Raw genomic sequence first — 26,337 nt, 5'->3', positions numbered from 1 at the left:
AGCACAGGATGAGCACAGGAGCTGGCAAAAGTGGCTGTGGCAGTAAGAAATTTAAACCCTGGGCGATATTTTGCCACCTCAGACTAAAACCCTTTCTTTGATGAAAAATGCCATCTCTTCCCACCAGTTACCCCTCTAAAGTATTCTAGGTGTATAGACAGACTTAATCTTCTATGCCAAAACTTATCCTATTTACTTTTTTCCCCACAAGACAGCCTAGCCAAATTTTATTAGCATGTTCTTAATTCAAATCCATGTTCTTCAGTTGTTCTCCATTAAGATGATCAGTTTCTTTCTTGAACACATAAACAACACTTTGTTAGAGCTGGTGTCCCTCTCCTGTACTTCCAACAGCTGGACAAAAGCTTTTTGCCTTGACAAGGAGCAGCACATGCCCTCCTAACTCTCTTGCATATTTCAAGCTGAAGTGTGATGGCAACCATAAGGTACAATGTAGGACAATCAGGACATTAATGCACCCACACCTAATACAGGTCATCTAAATGGGTTATGTGGATGTAGCTCATTACTCACTCCTGACTAAAATTAGACATGAAGGGATGACAAAAGCTTTAGAATGACTAATCCCCAGCCTCCTCTTTGCATTTTGGAAGAACGATGTTGTTCCCTTGAATAACTTTTATTTCCCCTTCATTTCACTTTCTGAATTGTTTTTGTTAACTGAAGCAACATCTATTCCAGTTCTAGCATCAAAGGATCTTTAGAGCTACACTCTAGGAAACAAAGCATCCAAACCTTCAGTTCTGGTTTGCTTTCTTATAAGAAAGAATTCACAAAATTACTAGGCTTGAAATTTAACATCATCTAAAATATATGTTCTGTGAATACTCAACCTCCCACGAAAATAAAAATCCAGCACATTAAAAAAGCAGGCAAGAGGAATGCTAATGAATTTTACCAAAGCTTTTTGAACTAACAATTCAAGGTAGTCCATTAAGAAAATTGACCATCTATTGACCATCACTTCTTAGAATAGTGCCATCACTGTTCCATGACCTGCAGTGCCGTGTGCCCGAAACTACAGGCGTGTGCTGGAAGGCAGAATAACAAATAACTTAACCCACTTACCAATTTTCATATCGAATGTCCAGGCAGGTACAGCATCTCCTGATTTTACAGTAGTTGTGGGAAGAGGAAGTGTAACCTGAATGGGACCATTTACATTCAGTTCTTTCCCAGCCAAAAGAACATTTACACATATGGCAGCAAGAGGAGTTAATTCCATGCTTTTGAAACCTGAAAACAAGAAATCTCTTGTAATTCTCCATTCATAGTTTATTTTAAAAGAAACAAGTTAAGAATTAAACTACTAAAGGCAAGTCCTCATCTACATCCAGCTACACAGTCAGCTGTTACCAATTTGGTCAAATAAAAATCAACATTACTTTTCTTCTGAACTTTTAACAACCTATGATTAAAATAAAACACAGTCATTTCTATACTAATGCTGTAAGAGAAACAGATTTGCAACATCCAGGTTCTATGCTGACTGTAGAATTAACGATGAGGCAAAACTTGTCTTGGGACAGGGGAAGGAGGGGTTTTCCCCTCAGATAATGAGGTTGGAAAACACCTAACTGATGTGAAATACAGATCATACAAGAATTTTGGTATAATCACAATGTACATAACATTGAATCAAACTGAAGGCATATGGAACTCCTCCTGTAAGGATTAATTTCCTAATCTGGCAGCCAGAATTAACTGAATAGGTAATCATGAGGCTTGTCAAAGCACTCAGAGGAAATGTTGCATTTACAAAGCAGCCTGAAAGTATCTTTCCTTTGTTTCCCTTTCAGCAGTTTGCAAATGCTCCAGAATGCCCAATATGACAAGATGGTGAGAGAAGCTGAAACAGAATTAGTAAGCAGCAGAATAATGTTAAATCTATGCAGGCTGTTAGAAGCTGGTTGTGAGAGAACTGGCACATCAGATATCAATTAGCTTCCACCTGCCCTAAAACGAAGCCTATTCCTTTAGGGGTATATGAATAATTTAAAACACATGCCAGACAAATTGAAGGGAAAACTCGAAGAGGATAAACACTGCTTAGTCTCCTAGGCTTCTTCCCTTCTGCCTTCCATTTAAAGAGATGAAATACTGATAACAAAAGATTTTAAAATATCTATGTCAAAATATCAGTATATATGATGCCTTTGATGGAATGAAAATTAAAGAATAGAGTATAACGAGTTTAAATAAGCCATGGAGTGCCCTCTTCATGCACTACAATGAATTTCAGAGCCTCATGACTTCAGATCCACTGGGAATAGAAAGAAAAGAACAAAAGAAAGATGGAACTGCACACAGTACAACCTACCAGAGGTTACTGCACTTAGGCAAATTAAAAAACTATCTGATAGAATGACAAATACTAAAAAATCCAGTGGTATAAGAGCAGAGTTATGACTCATGAAACCACTTAGTGCTTCTCCAGTGAAACAGATGCACAAAAAACATTATTACAACTGTGCGCCGTATACACAGGGACCACTTGGTCCCAAACTTGCCCACACTGACTGACTGTGAGCCAAGCAAGAGGTTCCACACAATCTTTGTGCTGGGTGCAACGCCCTAGAACCAATCACTCCAGTGAAAATGCAGAATCCCCACAGCTGAAGTCAATGGCTGCTGTTACACTGATTTCTTTAGGTTCTCCTAGTTTACAGTCTGGCTATAATTGCATTTTTAAGGTGTTTACTAAACCAATTCCAGGCTCATGAAATTCTGAACATATACATATATATATATACATATATGTGAAAGCAGACTCTGAAGGAGTATTTCAGTGCACCAAGATACGTTCTCATACTACAAGGACCAACAAAGAGTAACACTGATTACTCACCTGATGTGTTTATAGCTTACTCCTATGGAACAAAGCTTTGTGATTTAATATAATGGAAACAGGTTCAAGCCCTCTTAAATTAAGCATATGTTTTTCTGAAACACTGTGCACTCATATGCATTTTAATATTATAATCTTTTTTTATAGGAATTCTTAACCAACATACTCACATACCTGATTTATTTAGAATAATTCCTGTTGTATAGAGAAAGCTGTCCACTTTCAAAAATTGCTCTGGCACTGTCAGATAGGCTGTAACATTTGCAATATGATTCGTTGGAAGCTTTATTAAAGATTTTGGAAACTGAACACTCAGTTGAGATTTGGCATCTGTAAAAGAGTAATATTTTGTCTTAGCCACAGTAAAACACACAAACAGTGTTTTTACTACTCTTCAGAAATCCACTTAGCATAACAACCTGTTTTCACCCACTTTCTCCATGATTTATGTATTTCCAGTCTAGCACTTGTCACAGCCCCTCATACAGCTACGTAATTAACAGAAAATCTGGCTTTGAGTGGATAGGTATTACATGAGAATAAGATGATGCTTAATTTTTTTCCATGTGTGTACAGATGGCTATCACAAAGTGTTTAATTACAGTCTGCATACACAGAACTTACCAGACAGTTTTCCAGTAATTAAGACAGTATCTTCAAACAGCCATATATTAGCTTGACTTTGTGGGAATAATGAGAGCGTCACGGACGAGTATACTGTGGAAAATGGTAATATCTGTTACACCGTGCAACCAAAAAAAATCCTCCAAGGTCTCCAAATCCAAAGAAATATTGAACAGAGCACTTAATAAACCAGAGAGTACATGAAGACTAAATAAGTTACTCCTGTTATCCAGAGCAGCAATTTTAGTGTTTAGGCAGAAAGACCTCTGTTGAATGTTTGCTACTGTTTTATACCTTCTATGGATAAACAGTGACTAGAATTCTTAAAAGTCTCTTTTTTAAAAAAAATCATGTACCTTTTTAAGAGTATGCAGTAGTTAAACAAGAAAACCTGTGAGGAAACACTGCTTAAGGGGAGCTGTAACAACAGGTTATACCTGTCATAGAGGACAAAAAGCATCGGCACTCCAGGAATCACTCAGGTCAACAGGATTTTTGTCAGAACACATTAACAGCTCTTTGCTAAATCTAGGCAAAAAAATTTCTAAGAATTCACTGTGTGTCACAACATAACCTACTTAGATTTAGAAAGGACTATTTTGTGTTTTAGAGTAATCAGAATTTTGACAAGTTTAACAGACCGTTCACCCTTAGATCTGCATTGGCAGGCATCACCTCCCTTGACTGACTTCACTGAGTCATGTTCAGCTGACAGCAACTACCCAGACAGCTTGGGAGAGAAATTTAATTACTGCCAGATACAGTTTAATAATAGGACTGTAAGATGCTTACGTACTTGGCATTCTTGCAGTCTTCCAAGGCAAAGGTGTCAGCAGGTAGCCATCCTTGTATGAGACAATAGTTAAGCTTAATCCTAATTTGTAGGGGACTTTTATTAACACTGCTCCATTGTTCCCAGTAAGAGTAGAATTTGTCAAGGTGTAGTTCACAAACACCTCCACCACCGCTTGTCGCAGGTACTGATGACTGATGACGTCATTTACTTGAACTTTTAGTGTAAAAACAGATCCTATTGACAAAAAGAAAAACAGGAGGTCATGATAATGCATCACAACTAAGGACCATAAACTTGTAAAGAAGTCCTGGAGTTCAGGTCTTTGTTATTCATCCATTGCACAGTGGATCTCTATCTCTAGCCAAAGGCAGGGGTAACCATGCAATTATATACCCCAGAGAAGAGGGAAACAAAAAACCTTAAGACAGGGCACAAAGGCGTCAAAAAGTGTTTATCAAACTCAACAAACATAGTAACTAACCAGTTTTAAAAAAAACAAAAACAAAACAAAAAAAACCAAACAAAACCCCAAAAAGCCCCCAAAAAACCCCAAAACAAAACCCAGTCAAAACCAAATTACAAAGTAATCTTCCCCTTTTTGTTTAAGCTTGAAGAACGCATCTGTGATGACGTGAGATTTAATATGCTCTGCAATATCACACTGATAATACAGATGGTCTTGTTATCCAAGTGTAACCCTGGGCTTGGTACACACATTTCAAGATGCATCTTGAGTTTGTAAAAGCAGAGAACCTGATGTCTACAGACAGAGGGACAACACATTTATATTTACATGTGTAATGTTACTATAAAGCAACCAAATGCATCCAGACACTGTTTTAAACTATCTCCCGCCAGACTTACACCGGGCTACTTTTCAGTTCCGACATTGCAACTTCTAAACAGTATCTCTCTACTGCCAATTAGAAGATCTGATAGTCCGTACCATACCCAGTGCCTTGCAGAGATCATAATTACAGTGACTAAAAAGTATGTTGAAAATAATAAATCCACTTGAACAGCAGTCTCAAGGTGCTCTGAACCACATTCAATTTCTCTTCCACCCTGATGGCAAATAAATTATTAGGGAGTCTTTTCACAGTATGTGAAAAGGGACAGAATTCCACATTATTTCCAGAATAAAATTAATTTATTGTTAGAAATTAAAATATCTATGGATCACTGTTAAAAATATTTTAATAACAAATTTTCCAGGATTTTGGTTACAGATATACTACTATTCAATACCACTGCACTACTTTGTATCCTAATACTTTCAAACACATTCATCACGAATATGCATTTCTATTTAGGTCAAATGTCAAGTTAAGTTATTTGAAATGTATCTACCTAAAATCATACTTCAATTTCATTATACTATCCCCACTATAATTGAGATTGACATTGCACCAAGAGATTACTGCCACTGACCTTGATTTAAATGAATAGGTCTTGAGGAGCCAAGTGCAATCCATCAAAAAAATCCAGTGTGTAGTGGAGATGCCCAAGTTGGGCCTCTCTGAAAGAAGTATTTATTTAGATCTATTATATGCATGGAGCATATCGTATATTCATGCAAAAAATGACCTGCACACAACAAAAGCTACACTGTCCTCAATTTATTACTGTTTACCACATACAAAGCAAAAACTTACCAGCTGTGCCAGACTGATTCTCTGCAGTGTTATACAAAAATCTACATCTCCTTGAGCAAATTAATACATATTTTCAGAAAAATAAAAAAAGACCCAGTGTACTCAAACGTATTTAACAGAATTAAACAGAAAATGCACAATAATCTTGGAACAATGTCATCTGGGTGGGTTTTTTTTTTCCTTATGTAAGATATTTCGAGAATAAAATTTCTTTAAATTGCTGTGCTAGAGGAGTTTTAAATCACATAATAATTGGGGGAAAAAAATTATGTCATGTCAGCAAATTGTGGGCTCCAAACAGCTCCTCCAGGCATTGATCCAGTTACACAGATACTAGCATCATTCCAGTGGCTGCCAAAACTTGAAAAACAGGTCATTTGCCCCTGGCCAATGACTAGTTAAAAGGCTACAGAGGAGAGGAAACAGGCTGTGTACAATATTATTATCCAGAAATCATTTGGAAGTCAGGAGTATATAATGAAATGGTATTTAAAAGTACGAAATTCAGCAGTAAAAAATTCAAGCTCATGCCAGTAAGAAGCAATACCAGAAATGCCTGTTATAAACTGGTATTTTAACAGCTGGAATCAAGTCAGGAGAAAAAGAGCCGAGTTTTAACAGCTGAAATAAGTCATAAAAAATTAAAACCTAAAATGTACTCAGAAAGAGACATTCTTTCAATCATTCCATACTTTCAATGAGTATTTTCCATTTCCTGCTGACAAAAAGCCTAACAAGAAAATACAGGAGTGAGGGCAAATGCCACAGCTCTCCTCCAGCTGTTGGTAAATTCAAAGGTTGTTCTGTGCAAAACTATTTCTTCCTCTCATCTCCTTCAGTCACAGCCATATTAAACCCCACTTTCTTAGAATCTTTGGGTTCCCAAAAAAAAAAAAAAAGACTGTAAAACTGTAGAAAACTGTGCTATTTTCACTCTCTCATGGTGAACTGACAAATATCATCGGCTGTTTTTAGCCATGCTGAACTTTGATTACTTCCTTCTCCTATGGGTATAGAAATTGCCACAGCATTTCCCAAAAGTGATACTCTGCCTGAAGGGGTGTTGAGGAGATGCAGACGCGAGGCTGGAAATGCGGATTGAAATCCCAGGGGGGTTGCTGAGACAAGGCTCTCCAGTGGCAGCTTTGGAAGAGTCCCCACCTATGTGACTGTCACACACAGGCAGCAGCTACTCCAGAGAGGAGTGCTCACCTCACAGCCCTGAATATCCAGACACAGATTAAAGGAGACTCAACCCCTGGCTCTCAGTGCCTTTGGCCTTTCTTTTGTGCTAAAACAAGTCTTCCTGGCAAAAAGAAGTCTCCAGCTCGGCAGGGAGTCATGCCCTGCCTGCACTTGGATTTGGTGATATCAACTAGAATATACCCTGCCAACAAGTCACTTGCAACTCTGGTGCAATGGTTTTGGAGAGACTTTTTTAAAAAATTAACCTTTCCACTCCTCAACAGTAACAGAACAGAAGACATGAGGACACATCATTATGCCTCTATCCAAATGCTTGTGAAATAATAACGTGTTAAAAATCCAAGTGAAAAAAAGCCAGAATCCAACAGTAACAACAATTTTTTACTCACACAGCCATGTTCACCATAGTTTTGGAGACCAGTTGTTGCAGCCCAGTTAAGAGCACAACAATCCCATGGCCCTAGAGCTCAGAGTTTGTAGTTCTGGTCCTACAGCACTGATCTATATCTTTCCAAGCTTGACATCCCACGACCAGCTCCCTCCCCAAACCAACCCCCTCACAAGCCTCACATCCATTTATTGTGCAAATTTATCACAGATTTAATGGCATTCAGTTATTAACAATGTCATAGTAACATCCAAGACACATAATTTGCAAAGAAAATACTGTCTTTCTTTTCCTTTTTATAAATATCTTGATTTACAAGTCTTTAAGGACACTTTTAAGTCTCAACTATGATCGAAACTGCAGTAGGATATTTTAATCACAATAAAATATACTGAAAAAAAATTCACATAAAAAAATGAATGGTTGGTTAACTTTTTAACAAAAGCAAAGCTGCAAACTTAAACAATGGATGAACCTTGTGCTTTTTTCTGGTCAATGACACGTGCCAAACACAACTGGGTCAGCTGTATCTCAGTATTAAAGAGATTTGACAGAACTCCCACAATTAGAAGAAAGAACTCAGTCCTTGCTAATTTGATTTGTGCTGCCTCGGAGGAAGGGATTCCTCTCTTGGTAGGTCCACTGGAAATGCCAGCTCCCACAGCATTAAAATGTTTTTGATAAACCTTCATAGAAACGCAGCAGTTATTCAGACAAAGGGGAACAAGGCCTTCTACCACATTTAGCTCCTTCAGAAATGTCCTGGTCAGTAAAATGACGCCTCATTTCTTTGAGAAACATCTAATGCCTGAATTAGAAGAATTTGGCTTCACGTCACTGGCCTAACTCAGAAATCGTATCACAGAATTAAGCCAAAGAATGGCTTAGAATTGCAAGCTGGGTACAAATGTACCAGTGCAAAAATCTCAGTTATGGTCCATGTAATTTGTTCTTAATTCTGACCTGCAGATAAGCATGTCATCTGGTTACCATTATTGTGAGATTTAATTACCATGGTCAAGGCCGGGCCCTTACAGGCACCAATATATGCCAAACTACACATATCATTAACTGATATGGTGGTGAAAACACACACACAGGGCACTGCCCAGGAAGAATTCCTACACATTCTGCAACCCAGTCCTAAGTCCCTTTCCCTATTTATCACCAAATTCCTATAGCCAAAGAGGTTCTGTACCTGGAAGGAGGCAGTTACTCATCTCAAACACACAGACAACTACCCAGTTAAGCAATTACCTTATGGGATGAACAGTAACTACAATTAAATCATTCATTAGTTCCGTCTTTCAGAGGGGACTCCTCTCACCCTTGCCCAGAGATGTTTAAACCCATGCCAGAAAAGGCACACACTGATAAGAGTTTTATGGCAACTGCTTACACCAGGCTCCCTGCTACCCAGCCAGAGAAAACCTGGGCTGTGCCATTTCCTTGGTCTTAGCTGACTGAACAACCCTTTTCCCATCTTTTACATTCATGAAGCACCATATTTTTTGGCTTAACACAATTAGGGATATGAAAGGTGCACTGATGTGTAAAGAAAAAATGTGTAATAAAAATATGGGGTTTTACTACACATCCAGTATTGCAATGGATATTGCCATGGGGGTGGAAATCAATGAAACATATAATCTAGACAGCCAACACACATCTGGCTTCAGTAAAAAAAGGTCATATAAAAGCCATCCTCCTGCCCACAAACACCAATCGTTACTTCTCAGAATTTCCTTAGAACTACAGTAATAGCAGTGACAAACTACAAAAGCATAGATTGAAAAAGTAAAAGCCTACTGCACCTTCAGTTCATTAAAAATCCACATACATGAAGGGGAGTTGTGGCAGCACCAGAGGGCTATGGGGTGATTTAGTGCTGGACCAAGCCCCCTCCCCACAGCTCACCATCCATCTGTGAGTACCTTTGTTCTGGAGCAAGATACAAAGCACTGACACAGGACTGAATTTTCTGCCTTGCACAGTGCATTAAAATGACATAATAGGTGACCCCAAAACTCCTATAACAATTTTATGGGTGTACTGTGAGAGTTATTGTCAGGCACTGGGGTGAGCTCTCTGGCTGGTTTTCAATTATGCTTCTCATAGCTATCAAATAACCTGCAAATCTAATTAATAACCTCTACAACCAAATGTGGGCTTCATTTGTTAGCTATCAGTGTTCTTTTATCCTGTCATACTCCACACAGTAATTTACAGACCCTAGTACCAGTGGGCATATACATGCATAAAGATCTTTCTAACTCTACACAAATCATTCTATCTATTCCAAATTGGTATCAGGATATCTCATTTAGAAACTAATTACATGATTCTTTATAAGGATGTTTTATATGCTGCTCCTCTGATTTAAAACAATAGCGGAAAATAAATAGGAGAACATTATTTTTCCTCCCTAAAATGGAACAGGACTTCTGCTAAAATAAAAAATACACCACAAGTGTTTTGCCCTGTGAAATTTTAACTTTGTCTTTATAAATTAGTTGTAAGTACAATCTGCATATTTTATTTTCAACAACCTATGACTGAACTGAGAAGCAAAGAAGCTCACCCTGTTCACAAAAGGTCTGAGAAAATTCAGCAAATACCTAACAAGCTGTAAAAATCAATTTCTCAGGAAAAGAGAACCTTAGATTTAGATAAGAACAACACACGCAACAAATATAATCATTCCACTTGGCTGCAAAAAGAAAATACTTGAAAGTTGACAACTACTGACAGTTTCACTCTTGCACTTAGCAGGAGGTTAAGTTTGCACCACCCCTCTCCAGAATCCCTCGGGGAGTTAAAACTTTCCAGCCAGGGACCCAACACTAACCCCAAAATGAATGATAAAGAACAGGGGTACATAAGGACAGACACAGACTGCAGCAGTTGCTAAAAATTGCCTTATTTAGGTTGATCTTTAGGCAAAATGGCAGCATTATGGCTCTAATTTTAAAACAAGTACAGGCTGCTCCTTGAAATGCCCTTTGGAGAAAAGATATTGATGTTTTACTGCTCCATGTCAGGGGTGCTGGTCACCACGGTTCAGCTACAGACACTTACAGAAAACTGCTTTTAGACAATACAAAGATATTGTAAAAATTAAATAAACCGAAGCACAGAGCTAATCAGCATTTGCTGCAGTTGCATACAAACAGCCAATCCACATAATCTATACAGCACAGTTCTGTAGCTCTGCACTCCCTCAAAATATTTTAATGCAAAATCAAACATTAGGATGTATATTTAAAAGAAGAGCTTTGGCAAACATCTCTGCAGGGACACAGAACACATCACCAATTTCCAAGGACAAAGCAGCAAAACAGGGTCTGGGAAAGTAGGACACCACAGTATTCCCACTGCCCTATTTCTGGTCAACCAATTTCCACAGAAGGCATCAACAAAATCTCAATTATGAGGGAGCTAAGGCTAGATCCTGGGGGGACCAAGCAGTGCCTGTTACAGTCATTTACAGGAGGCAGTTTAACCCAATCTAGTCAGATCTAGGTGTCTCCACCAAGCTGGTGCTTCACAGTCAAGAAAAACTGTAAGAGATTAGAAATTTTAAAAAATTTAACACACTGTTACCTAAGCTTTGTCACACATCAGACGCTCAAGTGAGCTTTTGCTGGAAAAAGAACAATTATAGTCTGACTGAGAGCTTTTCAAACAGATTCTTTTACATTTGCTTCAAATAATGCTTTATTTCAGTTACAGAGAAACACTTCCTTATTTCACCAGCATGGCTGTGATAGGCACAGACCACAGTGCCAGAACTGTCAAGCATCTGTACATGGGTTAAGAGGAAATGGAAATTATTTACTAGAAGCTCATTCATGTCAATATATGCATCATTTCAGCACACACTACAGTATTCAGGTGGCACTTCCTCCCACCTTACTGGGAAAATTAAAAATAGAGCTGAAGAACACATTTCACATGCTACTCTGACTCCTCAGTGCCACATCAAGGAGGGGCTGCATCTCTTGAAACAACTGGATATGTCTGCTAAGAGCTGAACAAACTAACAATGCAGGAAGAGATGTAAACCCAACAATCTGCCATGATCTCAAAAAAAATACATCTGATTTCTACACATTCATTGTGTTCTGAAAACTCCCTTTCCCACTTCCTATTTCCCCTTGCCTTCTATACTGTCCTCTTTCCTTCACAGAGCTCTGCTCAGTCTCCTTCCTCCCACAATTCAATCCATCCCGGAGTAATCTCTGTGATGATGAGTCCCTGTAAGATTTTAGCCAGTGAGAGCACTGATCGTGAAAAAAGACCAATACTTTTCTAAAGATGAGGGTTTTTGCAAGCCTCACATTAAAAAGAGTGGTGAATGTATTACATGAAATTAAATGCATTGAATCAAACCCATCAGGATGAGCACTTTAAAGGGACACTTCTAATCTAGTAGACTAAAAAACTGCCAGGGATTTGCCTCTGGGAAATTAGCATGATCCAGAGAAAACTTCAAGATTCTAAATAAATTAGTAGGTCAAAGACTAACTATTAATTTAGTTCAAAACAGAACCCAAATGTAGTTTCATATTATAATAAAACTGTCTCAGACAGTATGGAGAAGCTGTCTGTCTACTGACACACTGAAGCAAGTGTTACGTGTTATATTAATAAGAACAAAGCATTTTTTAACTTCTAGAAGGGATTTTGATAGGAAACAAAAGTAAATAAATAAAGAAAAAACCCCAACACACTAAGGAAATAGAATACTTACCTCAGTCATACCTTGTCCATTTTTTCCCAGCAAAAGTATTCATGGACTTGGCACCACTTTTTACATAGAATTAACACTGCATTTTACTGATGCTTTCAGAAAAAAGATTATTAGTTGCATTTATTTACTGACAACAATTTCATTTCACTTCAGCAGAATAATTATTTTGTTTCACTTTAACAGAATAATTATTTACCTTTTAAACCAACATACTTCACGGGTTTATATTTTTTATGGATGTGTGTGCATATGTAAATACAAATCTTAAGCAAACAAGAGGAAAAGGAGGTTTGTTTTTTGAAGAGAGATAAAGAAAACTGCAAAACATTCTTAACTGAAATCCTATCCTCAAATATTTGTTGAAAAATATTAATTTATGTCTTATTAGTACGTAGACATTGAAAGAATTTCCAAAGTAGTCAATAAGCATTATGTCAGTGTAAACCAATGAACTGCTCTCCCCACAACTTTTGGAATCAGTTCCTACAAATTCAGAAGCAACTTAAAGGAACGATGAAATTTAATCGGGACTAAATGTGGCCAATATGCAACTCTGGCAAACTTGAGCTGCCACATTTTGATGTGATATTTGCCCAGTATAAGGTAATTTTTCACACATGAGAAAGACTTTAGACACTCCTGGTACTTCCCAACAGACATTAAATTCCCATCCATCTCATTCCATGACACACTTGTACAGGTACTGATTGCAGCACTACCTTGACTTCATATTTAAAAAAAAAAAAAAAAAAAGAGAAAACCCCACCACATTTCCAATAAAAAAAAAAGCTAACTTTTAATGCCTGCAATTATTTTAATAGGTTTGGATTACTTTATAGTCTGGATGGCCACAGTATCCAAAATCTGTACTATTGCATAGGCAAATTATCAGCTTTTTCAACCGAAGATCTGTTGTATATAAGAGAGGATGGATCTGATGAGTAATTTGAATAAATAAACAAAAATAACTCTTTCCTACAACCAACAGCTGTGTTCTACCATTAGAAGTGGTTACACTTCCACCCAAGATCTCAGACCAGATGCATAAACTGCATAAGCATGACAATCATTCCACAAATGTTGATAGGAACCAAATATTGATGAAATTAAGGTCCTGCAAAATCAATAAAATAAACCAGATGATCATAGGCTGTATCCCTAATGATTACTGCTGCATAATCAATGAACACCTTCCTGGAATGATCCTGCTTGTAAGAACTGCAGCAGAATGTCATCAGTCTAATCCATAAAGCTGCTAACGACTCAGTCTCCTATCCAGTGGGAACACACTCCCAAGCACTTTGAAGTGCTCCTGGGAAGATATAGAAAACAAAAAGAAAATTCCCCGTTCTATATTTTTATGGGCTACCTAAGCGAGAGCCATGAAATTCATACAGGAAAGCAGCCATGAAGGTTAGATGGGATTTTTTTCCCTGTATTCCTTTAAACACTGCATGGCATACATGTGTCATTTAAAAAATTCACTGGAATAATATTAAGTGCATAGCATATACTGCTGCAGGGTGCTCATTTGGTAAAGAGCTGCAAGATGTTTTTTTCACCATTAGATGCTTTCTTCACAAATTAAAATCAGACTGCTTCATCACCCTAGACAGAACATGAGAACTCGCAGGACACAATAAACCTATGAGAATCACAATTACCATAGCAACTTTGCATTTTGATTTGCTGCTATTTTGTTGAATCAGCCACCCTGGTTCTCAGAGCTGTGGTTACTATGGAACACTGAAGCAGAAATTCACCTTCCTGGGGCAAGGGAGATAGACAGCAGACAAGATGAAACGCTGCAGTCTGCAGAGCTTCATTATTTAGGAGTCATTTATTTTAAATATCGTCTTCTGTAATTTGAGATAAGTGAGATAAATTATTAATATTACAAGAATAAAATCTTAAATAAAACTAATCTTTCAAATTAAGATAAATTTGCAAGTGAAAGAGATTAAAATGAGCAACTAAATGCTAGCAAGAGCTCTTGAAACGTACAAAATAAAACAGCTTTGCCCAGACATTTAAGAGGCCATTACAAGGCTATTTTTTTCATTTCAGTTTACTTACTAGCTAATACTAAGCCTGTAATGCTGCTCTTTCATTTTTTTTTAAATCACTGCCAGTATCATTTTACCTTGCATTAGAGTTCACAGAATGAAAATATTAAAAATTGACACTTTGTTACAGAATATTGGAGAAAAAAGGTAGAAAGGGAAATATTAAAATCTTCATAATACTCTATTTTAAATATGCTGTCTTAAACCCCACATTATATTACACGCCTTCAAGAAAAACAGGGAAGTGCCTATTAGAGGATAAGCCAAAAACATGCATTTCCCACTCAGGGACTTTACAATTAAACCTCCATCATTTAAACAGCAAAAATAGATCAGTCAGCAGCAGCATCTTGACAAAATGAGACCATTTCTTATAGACAAATCTAATGATTTGTCAAACCTGCCCTCTAACAGTCAATACACTTGGACAGAAAGAATATTCCAGTATCCTTGCAGCATGAATCATCTCATTTTTTTTATCTTAATGGGTCAGGTACAGGATTTGTCTTGTGGAATTCCTAGTGGTGGCTTGTGACTGGATTAAGCTGAAAAAAAACTGTGCAATTTCCTTGATTTGACAACCCCGTAATTTGACAGAAGGAGGAAATAAAACCACAGGAAAACAAAGTAGCACCTGTTCAAACATGACATTTAATGCTGTGAAACCCTAAGACAGATACGCATCCACAGACTCCATGGCATAATGCATCCCACAAAGCAGAAATTCAAACATCAGGGCATGTTACTCACTAATTGCAAAGGACAACTACTGTTCCATTCAGAGATATTTTTCAATAACACACTGGTCACTACTCCTGTCTGGAAATACTTTTCTCCCCTAAAGCTGCAAAATCTCATACTACTCCTTCAAGAAAGACATTGCTGGAACATTACAAATATCTATCTTTAACCTGCAGGAAAAGATTCTCTAATCCCTTGGAAGAAGGCCAGGGTATAAAGGCATATATGGAGAAAATCGAATTTAAAGTTTGCAGGACAACATTTCCTACGGGTACCTCTGTACATGTGGAATGGGAATTTTTTATTACAAGAATTAGGAAATCCATATTGCAGCAACAAAACAAGAGCACCCAACAAGCTACAGTCTCTTTCATATAGAAATTTTTATTAAAGTTGAGTTTCATAAAGTGAATTATCAAAAATCACAAAATAACAATGAATACAACATCAGGTACTAGAAAAATTACTGCAGATTCCTACTTATTTTAAGTCTTATTCCTCAGAGTTTAAAAAAGTTTCAAAAAAGAAGTTCTGTCAAAGCAGATCACAGGCTAAAGCAAAACAATGGAGTCAAGACTGCACCACAATAATGTAACTGCTCTGCACCCATGGATGCCATCCAGGTAAGTGTCAGTGCTGAGCACATTAATGATTCAGCCACTGCTGCTCGGAATCATTACTGCCTGGCTACAGTTCCTCACTGGATGAAGTGCTCCAGGAGCCAGCTGAAGCCCCAGCTGTGTTGTCTCCAGCACAAACAAGTTCTCCCTTCTCAGCAACTGGCCCAAGTCCTGTAGGGAGTAATTGGAAAACAACTTAGCACCATGGAAACCTTTCTAGGACGATGGAAGTGGTTTTATTGACACCGAGGCTAAAAATGGGGCAGTAAACACTTTCTTCTTCCCCACAAATACTCAAGATTCATTCAGCACCTCTGAGATTGTGCCAGCTGGACTGGGGGGAAACAAATGCACTTAAGTATTGCTGGGACAATCTGCTCCATGGAACGCTGAAGAATCCAGCAAACTTGTTGAGGGACAGGTTTTCTCTACTGTGCTTAAGAAGAAACACCCAACAAAAACACAAAAGGGGGGAAAGGAACCTGACAACTAATTAAGAGGCAAACAGGCATGACAGATTCTTTTGCCCAACGCTGCACCCAAACTATGCAGGATCTCACAAATGTTTTGCTGGGTCTCTATTCCGCTGAATTTAATTAGAGGATTTTCTCAACATCAGTGGTCTGTAATCCAAAGAAAATCTCTACTGCAGCCCAGTGAGAGTAAGTTTTCTCCTTTGCTCCCAGAAACAATGGAATAAGCTCCTGTGATATTTATCACAAGCCACAATTCATGTTATTAACAGCTTTTATTGTTCCAAAATCTACTGAAATCCTGCATTTACCCAACAGAAAACCACTCATTGCTCCTGTTCAGTCACTTAATGAAATGCTTCAAAACAGAGGAAAAATGTTTTCCACAATTACATGAAAAACTTTTTATAATTCCATTAGATTCTATAATAGGTGGAGAGAGCAAGCATGTCCTTCTTCATCCCAGCAAAATGGCCAATATTTTCAAATATCTTGACACCACTGACCTTCTCTCCAGTTTAGCTCACATTAGCACATACAAATCATCAACCAGATTTGCTACCTCACAGAAAATAATTTCCATGAGAATGTTCCTATCAGTTTCCTTTGGAAGCCTTGCCCATGGAGAGTCATTAATAATAATAGATTTGGTGTCTTGCCAAGTTTCATAACCATGCTACACACTGCTATCTATCTCAGCAGACTGAGCCAACTGTATGCATATTTATGAAACAGCCCCAAATCTGCAGCAGAGGGTGTAACTCCACTTTGTTCCAATCTGCATGCATTAGGGGAAAGCACATGAAAGACCTGAGCCTTGTTTAACCTCGCAAAGGAAAGGCTTTGGGGGCCCTACACAACAGCCTTCCCACACCCAGGTGTTTACCAGGGATAAAGGGCCAAGTGCTCTGTTGAAATGCAGGGCAGGGTAATGAAGGGCAACAGCCACCAACTGCAGGGAAGGATCTGACTGGACCTGAGGGATTTTCTTTTCTCTCTAAGGATAAACAATCATTGGAATAGGTTGCCCAGAGACGTTCCCCAATCTTGAAGCCTTTCATGGCCTGGCAGGAAAGAGCTCTCAGGTCTGAATTCAGAGCCAGCGCTGCTTTAAGAATGCCTCTGATGGCCCCTCCAGCCTGAACACCCACCCGATTCCAGATCCTCAGTTACTCTCAAGTCACAGAAAATAAAACCAACAAGTGTCATCTTCACTTGATTGGTTTATTTCAGCTGCTAATTCTTAAAACATTTAGCAAATCTGTCTGAAAGTTTTGCCAGGAGTAACCATCCTGTGATAATTTGGGGCTCACAACCTGATGCAAATTCCATGCTTCATTATGGAAATAGGGTGAAAAGATATACTTCATCTTGCATGGCCTTACTCAATAACACTTGCAGTAAATGAAAACTGTAATACCAATGATTCTGAAACTAAAATCAGTTTGAGTAATGAAAGGGTTGCTCAGATCTGAAACTAAAATAACCTACAACACAAACCCTGAAAGCTACATGCACACTCCAGTGGGAAAGTTCAAGCGCTGAATACAGGTAAAAGATTCATGAGAAATAAAAAAAATAAAAGTAAGTGAAATACAAGAAAACATTTCAGAAGAAGCAGATGAACTATTAGGAACCACACTGAAACAAATGAACAAAAACACCCAAACAAACAAAACCCACCTAAATTCAGCTCTTTCCTCCAAAATAAGCTGCATCATAATGAGTTAGTGCTCCAGTTAATCTGCCTATAACCACACTGTGTTTAGTAAAAGCACCCAAGCCAACAATCAGAGGCACAGGCTGAAGCCCTCATTAATCGAATGAAACTCCACACACCTGAGAGCACTTTTGGGGTGCAGTGGTCACATCAGTAATGGCTTTCAACCACAGTGTGCAGGGGACATGTTGAAGTGGCTCTGAGATTCTCTCTGTTCTTCTGCTTCATGACCTCCTAATGCACACAGCTAAATATGTGCCTCACACTCACACCTACAAGCACTGCATCATGTTCAACACACACAAAAACCCCCAACATTCCCCACCACAGCTGTCATGCAGCTTAACTTGCTATAGCTGCCAGTGGTTCAGGTAAGACCCACACCAAAACCACAAGATTTTTCAAAATGGGACAGGGAATATCAGAAGGTAGAGGGACAAAATTTTTTTTTGCTCTTTAACCCACTACAAGCCATAATTTATTTCATGTGATCTCAATGAGAGGCCACCTCTTGCCTCTTCCCTCAGTAGAACTGCAGTTTCTCAGGTACCTGGCACTATCAACACTAAATGTGGAATGCCAGAGAAAGGGTCATGTGGGAAGTCCAGCAGGAGGAACTGACCCTGTAACCCATCTCCTTCAATAGTCTCGTTTCCACATTGTGACAATTGTGCCCTGAAGTCTGATTTCTTTCAGACAGCAGAGACTCTCTATGAGTCCATGTGATGAAGCATAATCAGGGAAGATAAAAAAGGACAAGAAACTGAGGGGAAAGAATAAGGGTTCATGTCTGCCCTTGGTGAGATTTAGGGGGCTTATGCACACACAGACAGGCAAGAACATCATTCCCAGGCCTGCCCACCCCAGCAGGGCACACAGGGTGGCTTCCAGGAGCTACACCAGACAACGCCACACATCACCAGGATGATGCCATGCAAGTGTCATGAGCTGCAGACCTGTCACTATGGTGTTTACAAGAATGCACACAATGTGCTTACAGTCAGAGGGCACGCAGAGTAATTTCCAAATTTAGGGCAGCTGCTCAACCTGAGACACGAGAAGGCTTTTTCCACATCCTCTACAAACTACTGACAGTTGCTTGTGAAGTTCACAGCATATGATTTTTTACTGGACAGAACTGCTGGTGCCACACGTTTGCCCTGCATTCTGCCTGAGACGCTGTGATAAGGTACGTGGTGCTTTGAAGGGTCCTCCACACACAGGACCATCCTTGTTGATGCTGCTCTAGTCACAAGAACCTGTTCACACTACAGTCCATGTGTGCTCTCTCATATGGAAGATCTAAGAGTCATCCCTTCCTGACCCAAATCCCCCCAAAATGACAGGGCAGCAAACTGCACAAAGATTACCCTCTGTACAGCGTGTCTGTGGTAGCTGTGAAAGGGAGATGTGGTGGGGATGCACCAGCACGTGCTCTGTGCTGCAGGCTCAGAGTTTGGAAAGACTGCCCCTTCCCAGGAACCCAGCTCTGCTCCTGAATGGATCTGGAATGCCTATTCCAACTGAGTACATCTTGAGTAAAATCTGCCCTACTGAACACTGGGCTTAAGGACCTCTGCAAGACGAATTCATTCTCTTCAACTTTCTAACCCCGAATTCCCTAGCACAGGTTCTCTCAGCAAATATACTTCCCTACTGCTGATTGTGAAGCTGAGCACACTCACATCCTCCCCTCAAACGTGTGCTAGCAGGGAAAGTGTTCTCAAACCTCGTGTTTTCTGCTACAACTAGTGCCAGAGAAGCAAAGCAAGAAATGTAACAGCTGCTTTGCAGCCTGTTGAATACAACTTCCTGAGGCCATGTGTGGAAGGTGGAGGCTAGGAGTACGAAGGAGCTGTGCTGGGACACCCCTGGCAAGCCAGGATTAGGCAGGAGGAACTAGACCTGCTGGTTTCAACCTACTAAACACAGAAGAGTTATTTGAGAGTACACTAGCTCTGATGGTTCAAGGGAAATTGTTGATCACAGAACCTGGGTGCTCCTACAGCACCCCAGATGCAAAAATCTATGAATTAGGAATAAGACACAGCATCAGGAGTAATAAAGAAGACACATTTACTCTGTCATATTGTGCCTCAAGTCCCTATTCATTACAGAAGGATACAGTGATATAAAAATATGCAACTTTCAAGACAACAAAGTAACCTGTGCTGTTTTGCTAAGTCTGACACACCAAGAATTAAGTTTATTTTGAATAAACTTTCCTCTCAGATCTTTGCCTGTGTCTTCAAAGACTTCATCTACTGAGCTAGTTCACAGAGAAAGCATGCTACAGATCCCCAGTGACCCAGATAGCAGCTGCATTCCAAATTCTCAACCTGCCTTTTTCTCAGCCTGATAGTAATTCTGTGAATGTTTTTGCATAGCAATTGGCCTTTGATGGTGTACTTTCTGCCAACAGACTGACAAGAAGCAAACTTTAGCAAAACAAATAAGAACTGCAAAAACTACCACCTTGCAATAGGTGTCAGTTCCTGCCATCATTTATCCCTTGTTTCCTGCCACTTCTGACCATGTAACCATGGGCCCCGATTCCATGAATGCTAAAACACATTGTCTCTCTCAGTTCTTTATAATGAAAGCTACCATCAAGACAAGTTTCTTGAAATCTAGCTTTCTGAAGTATAGAGCATGATGCTGTATAGAGTATTACAGGCTTCAATAAAAGCAAGCTTTCAGCTCAGGAGAGATCTCGTACTCTTCAGAACTCCTCAGTACGTTTATGCAGATTCTCTTCCTGAAATAAAAACACAGCGCATATTTTTTTCATGTGTGCTTTACCACGACAAACCCCAAACTCCACTTTTTCCTGTATTAGCAACTGAGTGACCTATATCCTGGAGCAGGTGCATCTATGAATATTTCTTTTTCCTTATTCATTCCCATTTCAAACTGCAGATGCTTTATCCCCTCTCAGTGTCCTAATGCCCTTGCTGATATTTTGTTGCATTACTAAGTCTTAGAACAGCTCAGACTCTTAAGAACATCATCTCCAATAAATCAGGACAAGTCTAAGTCTTGCATTCTTTCTCACCTAGCTGAGAAGCCATTATTATAAATACCAAAGGCTGGGAATCCTGGCAAAAATGAACAGCAAATCAAAAGCCATTTTCTGAGCTTATTTCTATAGGTGGAGTTAGCTGCTTGCACTAAACCTTTTGTCTGGGGTGTGCATGTAACACTTCTAACTTGAAAAGAAACTTTTTCCCTGACACCAGTTACATTCCAGCATCTACAGGAAAAGAGGGTTGTGCTGCTGCTTGTACAAAATAAATAATGCCAGTTCTGATCAGAAGTCTCTACTCAGACAGCCCTGGCTTCTTGAGCAGGAACTGTATCCTACATAATCACTGAGCCATGAAAATGACTGAATTCCCTTCCTTACTGGAATGCTAAAGAATCTCCCACACAGCTTTTAATTCCTCACTCATTTTCTGGGGTATCTGACTGCAACAAAAGCTCCAAAACAAAACTGGATTTAATCCTGCCATACTAATCCCCAATCCAGTGACTTTGGAGACAGTAAACCATAAAGATTGTTCCATCAAGTGACAAAAAAGCCAGTCACACTACACCTTGGGGTTTTTTAAGTGCATTATTATGTATTGTTACTCAAATTCAAACCCAGATAAACATAATGAGATAACCAAATGCTAGTCTAAATACCTAAGTATCAACTACGCACAAAATTACAAGTCATTAGGAAAAATATTCTACGGCAAAAAACATGGAACACCACAATTAAAAAAGCAGTAAGTCCACACATCGTTGTTTTGGAGAAATATTTCTCTTTCAGTACCTCAAATAAAAAGGAAGCATGAGAAAGTTTTCTCCTTCTTGAATGGTCAGGAAGAATAAGACAACATACAAAAGAGTTTAGAAAAGTCTGAACTGGAAACAACTTGTCTACAACACGACTTCACATTAGGCAGCCACTCATCATCACATGCAGGCAGATAGTACTGAGAAATGGGCTCAGAACCAAATTCCACAAGCAGCATCCAGGCAGTGTACTTGTCTCCAGCAGGTAAAAAAAGTAATCTCTAATTTTCTTCTCGGTTTGTCAACAATCACGTATTTATGTCATCTGTCTCAACAAACAGGGGTTTGTGTATTAACAAATAAATGCACACAGCAATTCCAACTCCCCCCTCTCCTTTGTTCAGCACCACTGTTAGCTGCTACAGCTTTTGAATTTCACCCTACAGAACCAAGCTAATCTCCCCATCTCATGCAAAGCCATCTGCCTAAAAAAAGGAAATATACCAAAGCAAAATAAACTCCTTTTTCCTTGAATTCTGGATTGCAGGGCAGATTGGTCATGGTCTATAAAAAAAACATGGCAAGGTTTTTCTTGTTCATGCTGGGATTACAAAAGGTACAGGGACTACCCACACTTGAAAAAAACACCTATTTTAAAACATGTTTCAAGTCTAATTTAACATCTCAACATGGTAAAAAACCTCCAACGTGAAGATGCTGTATGTCACCCCATGTAAAGTGACAGCTTCCACTGACACAGCTGCTTTTTCTGCAAAGCATGTTGTTCATTCAGTACATGTCAGATCTGCCACTGAGCTGATGCAAATAACTATCACTTATTCAATTAGTGGTCTCTGCTCTATTTATAGCACAATATCTGCATTATAAAGAGAAAACAATGCCCCACATCAAGATATCCCAAGTCTCATGAGAATTAAAGAACATAACCCTCAGCTGCCATAAAGAACGCACCTCAATAAAGATAAAGAAAAGGGAAAATAGAAAAGAAAACCAGATTTGCCTGGATCTGAGCCAGGACTGAATAATTCACTGAATTCTGGCCTCAAGCCCGCTGACCTCAATGATGAATATCTGAAGCTCCCAGTGGCTTCTCTTCAATTGCTACTGCACACCAGAGCCCAGATTTCTGCCACATGGAAAATGCAAAAAATCACTATGAATAAGGAAGAACCAAGGCAGGTTCTCCACTCCAGCAATCACCACCCTAACCAGAGAGGGCTGTCTCTCTCTCTCCAATTTTTTAATTTTCTTTTTTAATTTCAAAGAATGCCTGTATCTGTTAGATGAGACGAGTCAGAATAACTCCATGAACTGGGTGCCTCTTGTATGTGTTCTCTGCCTTGTTAAAGAATTCACTTATTTCTCTTGGCAGTGGTAAGTTTGCTGTTGTTCCTAGGGGAAAAGAAAGAGATGAACAGAAAACCCTTCTCAGTGCCACTACCTTCTCACTACTGCACTTCCATGTCACCACAGAGTGTGCACCCCAGACACTACACACAGCTGTGCTGACTTCAGCATCTCTCCTCAGACAGCACAATAATTACACTGGCAGAAGTCAGTTAATCCAGGAGGGAATTGATCTGTAAAACGGTATAATGAGCTTCGACAGAACAGGGCCATCGATACAGGAACAAACGTCAAGTGACAGCAGGTTGTGAACTCCAGCCCCAGCTCTGCACCCTCCCTCGCCAGGGAGGATAAGCCTCCTTTGCTGTAGCAGCACTGGGATCACAAACACACTGCACAAACCTAAATTCAGCCAGACTCCTCCTCACTTGCAGAAGCCGCCGCCTGCCTGGCAGTTCCCAGCGCAGGACCTGCAGCTGCAGGAGCGGCCTCTCCAGAGCATTGCCCTGAGGGATTGCTCTGCTGCCAGTCTTCTGCTGGAAAGGCAGCAGCCATTTATCCTTCCTACCTGTCAGCTGTAAACCATCAAATGATAATTTAACATAAAAAGACATTAGTATCCATTAAATATACATCTGGAGTCACACTCTCCTTTTAAAAAATGTCAAAAATTTCAATAAAGCAAAAATTACTTACATGCTTTACTGAAATACCATGCAGAAAAACAAAGGTGCTTAGTAGCTTCTTCAGAATAAGTAAAGTTTCAGAGCAGTAATTAACTTATCTTTTTCAAAGTCCACCATTGTTTTTTTTCAGTTTTTATAGATGAAAAAATTAATCAAGATCATTTAGAAATCCAGCCAACAAGTGAAATAAATCTTTAACTGTATTTAAGCATAACATAAACAAACGCTGACAACCAACTCAAATGATAATTTTTAACATTCAGAAATTGCTACTGATTACGAAAGCTGTGGACTAGAAGACACTTTCTGGACTCTCATACCTCAGAACCCATCATGCCAAATGTGCAAATAAAAGAAAGCAGCAAGAACTGGGCACGTGAGTCTGCAACAACAACAGCGAACCAACAGAACAGGCATCAAAATGTTAGATACCAACAAAGACCTTGGCCAGGGCTGAAGGAGATAAGGTAACAGAGGTTCTTGAAAAGAAATCAATACCTGAAACCAAAGAGGATCATTGAATTAGAAAAACTGTCCTTTTTTTTTTTTTTTGCCACTCAATTTTTCATGAGCAAAATGTTCACTGCCCAAGTCAGAAATGCTGCCAATGCCTTTTAAGTGGTGTTTGATGGTGATTAATGGTATATTCTACTAAAAGTATGATAAGAAACAAACTAATGAAAAATCATCAGTGAAAATGAAAAACAAGGACCAAGATGTTCATCAAATGTCTTTCTTCAAAACGCTAGCTACAGTTTCAATGTTTGGAAAATAATGAAAAACACAAACACAAACCCCCACAAAGAAGACCTAAAGAGCAAATTGAGGCATTTTAAGAGTGTATAAGGAAAAATTTAAGACTCTGTTCATATTCTACCAAATCTAGTTACTTGTTCTATACCTTGAAGTTGCAAGCAAATGCTGTAATTTAATATCTTTGCTTTCCTAATTAACAAATATACTTCAGCAGCTTTGTAAATTGGCTTCAATTCAGGAAAATATTAACCATCTGCCTAAAACTAAGCACATTTTATACCTTCCTGAAGTCAACTGGAAACAGAAGCATGCCTATATGCTAAAAATGAAACATATGCTCCAGTGATATGCCAAAAAGGAGCCTTGGTGTTAAAAGGTCTTAAATAATTAATGTTTGAAACCATCTTGAAATTCTTTGGTGAAAGGCAGTATGTCAAGAAAAATACTGATGCTGGGTTTATCGTCGTTTGAGCCACTAAACTTCAGACTATACACATATTTTTTTTAAACGAGATGACAGTACAGACACCTCATCATTTTCTCTGGTTCTGCAAAGAGGTAGCCTCAAATATTTGACTGCAAAACTAAGGCCTGAAGTTGAAATAAGCACATTATTTTCGTGGTCTTAGATAAGCAATGTATCATCCATTCTGCAGAGGGGATGCAAAAACTAACGAGCTCATCAGCCCCATCACGCATTTGACAGGCTCAAGATGCTCGCACACGAATCAGCTGGTTTATTTTTAAAGTGATACAAATATACACAGAAATAAATACATGTCTATGACATATATATTTATATTCCATGGACGCTCGGCTATCTCCCTGTGGCGATTCCTGCCAGCCAACAGGAATCCCTGGAGCCCCACTACTCAAGGCCGCGCTCCGGGCGCCCGAGGGCGCACCCCCGTGCAGGTCAGTGCCAGCTCCCCGGGGCTCTCCCGGCCATCCCGGCCACATCCCGGCGCGGCCGCGCACACACCCGCGGATTCCAAACATGGATCCCGCTCCAGCCAAACCGCAGCCGCTCATTTTCGAGTCCGGGACCGCTGCCCGCAAGGCGCAAACGCCGGGGTTCCCCGGGCGAGCAGAGCCCGGGGGAGAGCGGAGCCATCCCGCAGGGGAGGTGGGTGCAGGGGAGGGGTCGGTACCTGGTGCCGCGGCGGGGGCGCCCCCGGGCAGCGCCGCTCGCTGCTGCTGCGGGCGGGTGGCGGCGGCGGGGGGCGGCCGCCCCAGCATCAGCATCACCAGCAGCGGCAGCAGCGCGGCCGCCAGCCCCGGGAGCAGCGCGGAGAGGCGCTCGCAGGTGCCCGGCATGGCGAGCAGCCCGAGGGCAGCGGAGGCATATTGCGGGAGGCCGGCGCAGCGCTCCGCACCCGCGGCCCCGGCGGCGGCTCTGCGGCGGCAGCGCCCGCCCGCCCACGGACGTGCCGGGGCGGGGCTGGGGCGGGGCCGGGGCGGGGCTGGAGCGGGGCCACCTCTCGGAGGTGCCGGGGGACGTCGTCCCTGCGAGGCGGCAGCGCTGGCTTTGCGCCCGGGGCTTGTGGCCGGCAGTGCCGGAGTGCGCTCCGGGGCCGCGCTGCCCGGCGTAACCCCAACATCGCCCTCGCTCTGACGCTGGCAGCCACGGAATCACCGAATCACATTCACAGAAACACGGAATCGATTGGGCTGGAAAAGACCTCCGAGGTCGTCGGGTCCGACCTGGGACCCAACACCACCTTGTCAACCAGACCATGACACTGAGTGCCACGTCCCGTCTTTCCTGAAACACCTGCAGGGACGGTGACTCCACGATCTCCCTGAGCAGCCCATTCCAATGTCTAATCACCC

General features: G+C 40.3%; 1 protein-coding gene across 1 annotated transcript in view; it reads right to left on the bottom strand.

Moving 5' to 3' along the window:
• Window positions 1-25,821, bottom strand: part of FAM171B (family with sequence similarity 171 member B) — a gene marked incomplete at both ends in the record, with an annotated part of 30,679 nt that extends 4,858 nt beyond the window's left edge. The window contains 5 exons of the mRNA XM_082285576.1: window positions 1,090-1,257; window positions 3,044-3,199; window positions 3,494-3,586; window positions 4,290-4,523; window positions 25,656-25,821. Of these exons, the coding sequence (XP_082141702.1) occupies window positions 1,090-1,257; window positions 3,044-3,199; window positions 3,494-3,586; window positions 4,290-4,523; window positions 25,656-25,821 (817 nt within the window). The remainder of the gene's footprint in view (window positions 1-1,089; window positions 1,258-3,043; window positions 3,200-3,493; window positions 3,587-4,289; window positions 4,524-25,655) is intronic.
• Window positions 25,822-26,337: the final 516 nt, after the last annotated feature.

This window comes from Coloeus monedula (genome assembly GCF_965178545.1).
Source record: "Coloeus monedula genome assembly, chromosome: 7".
Taxonomy (NCBI): Eukaryota; Metazoa; Chordata; class Aves; order Passeriformes; family Corvidae; genus Coloeus; species Coloeus monedula.
This window is presented reverse-complemented; position numbering and strand designations above follow the sequence as displayed.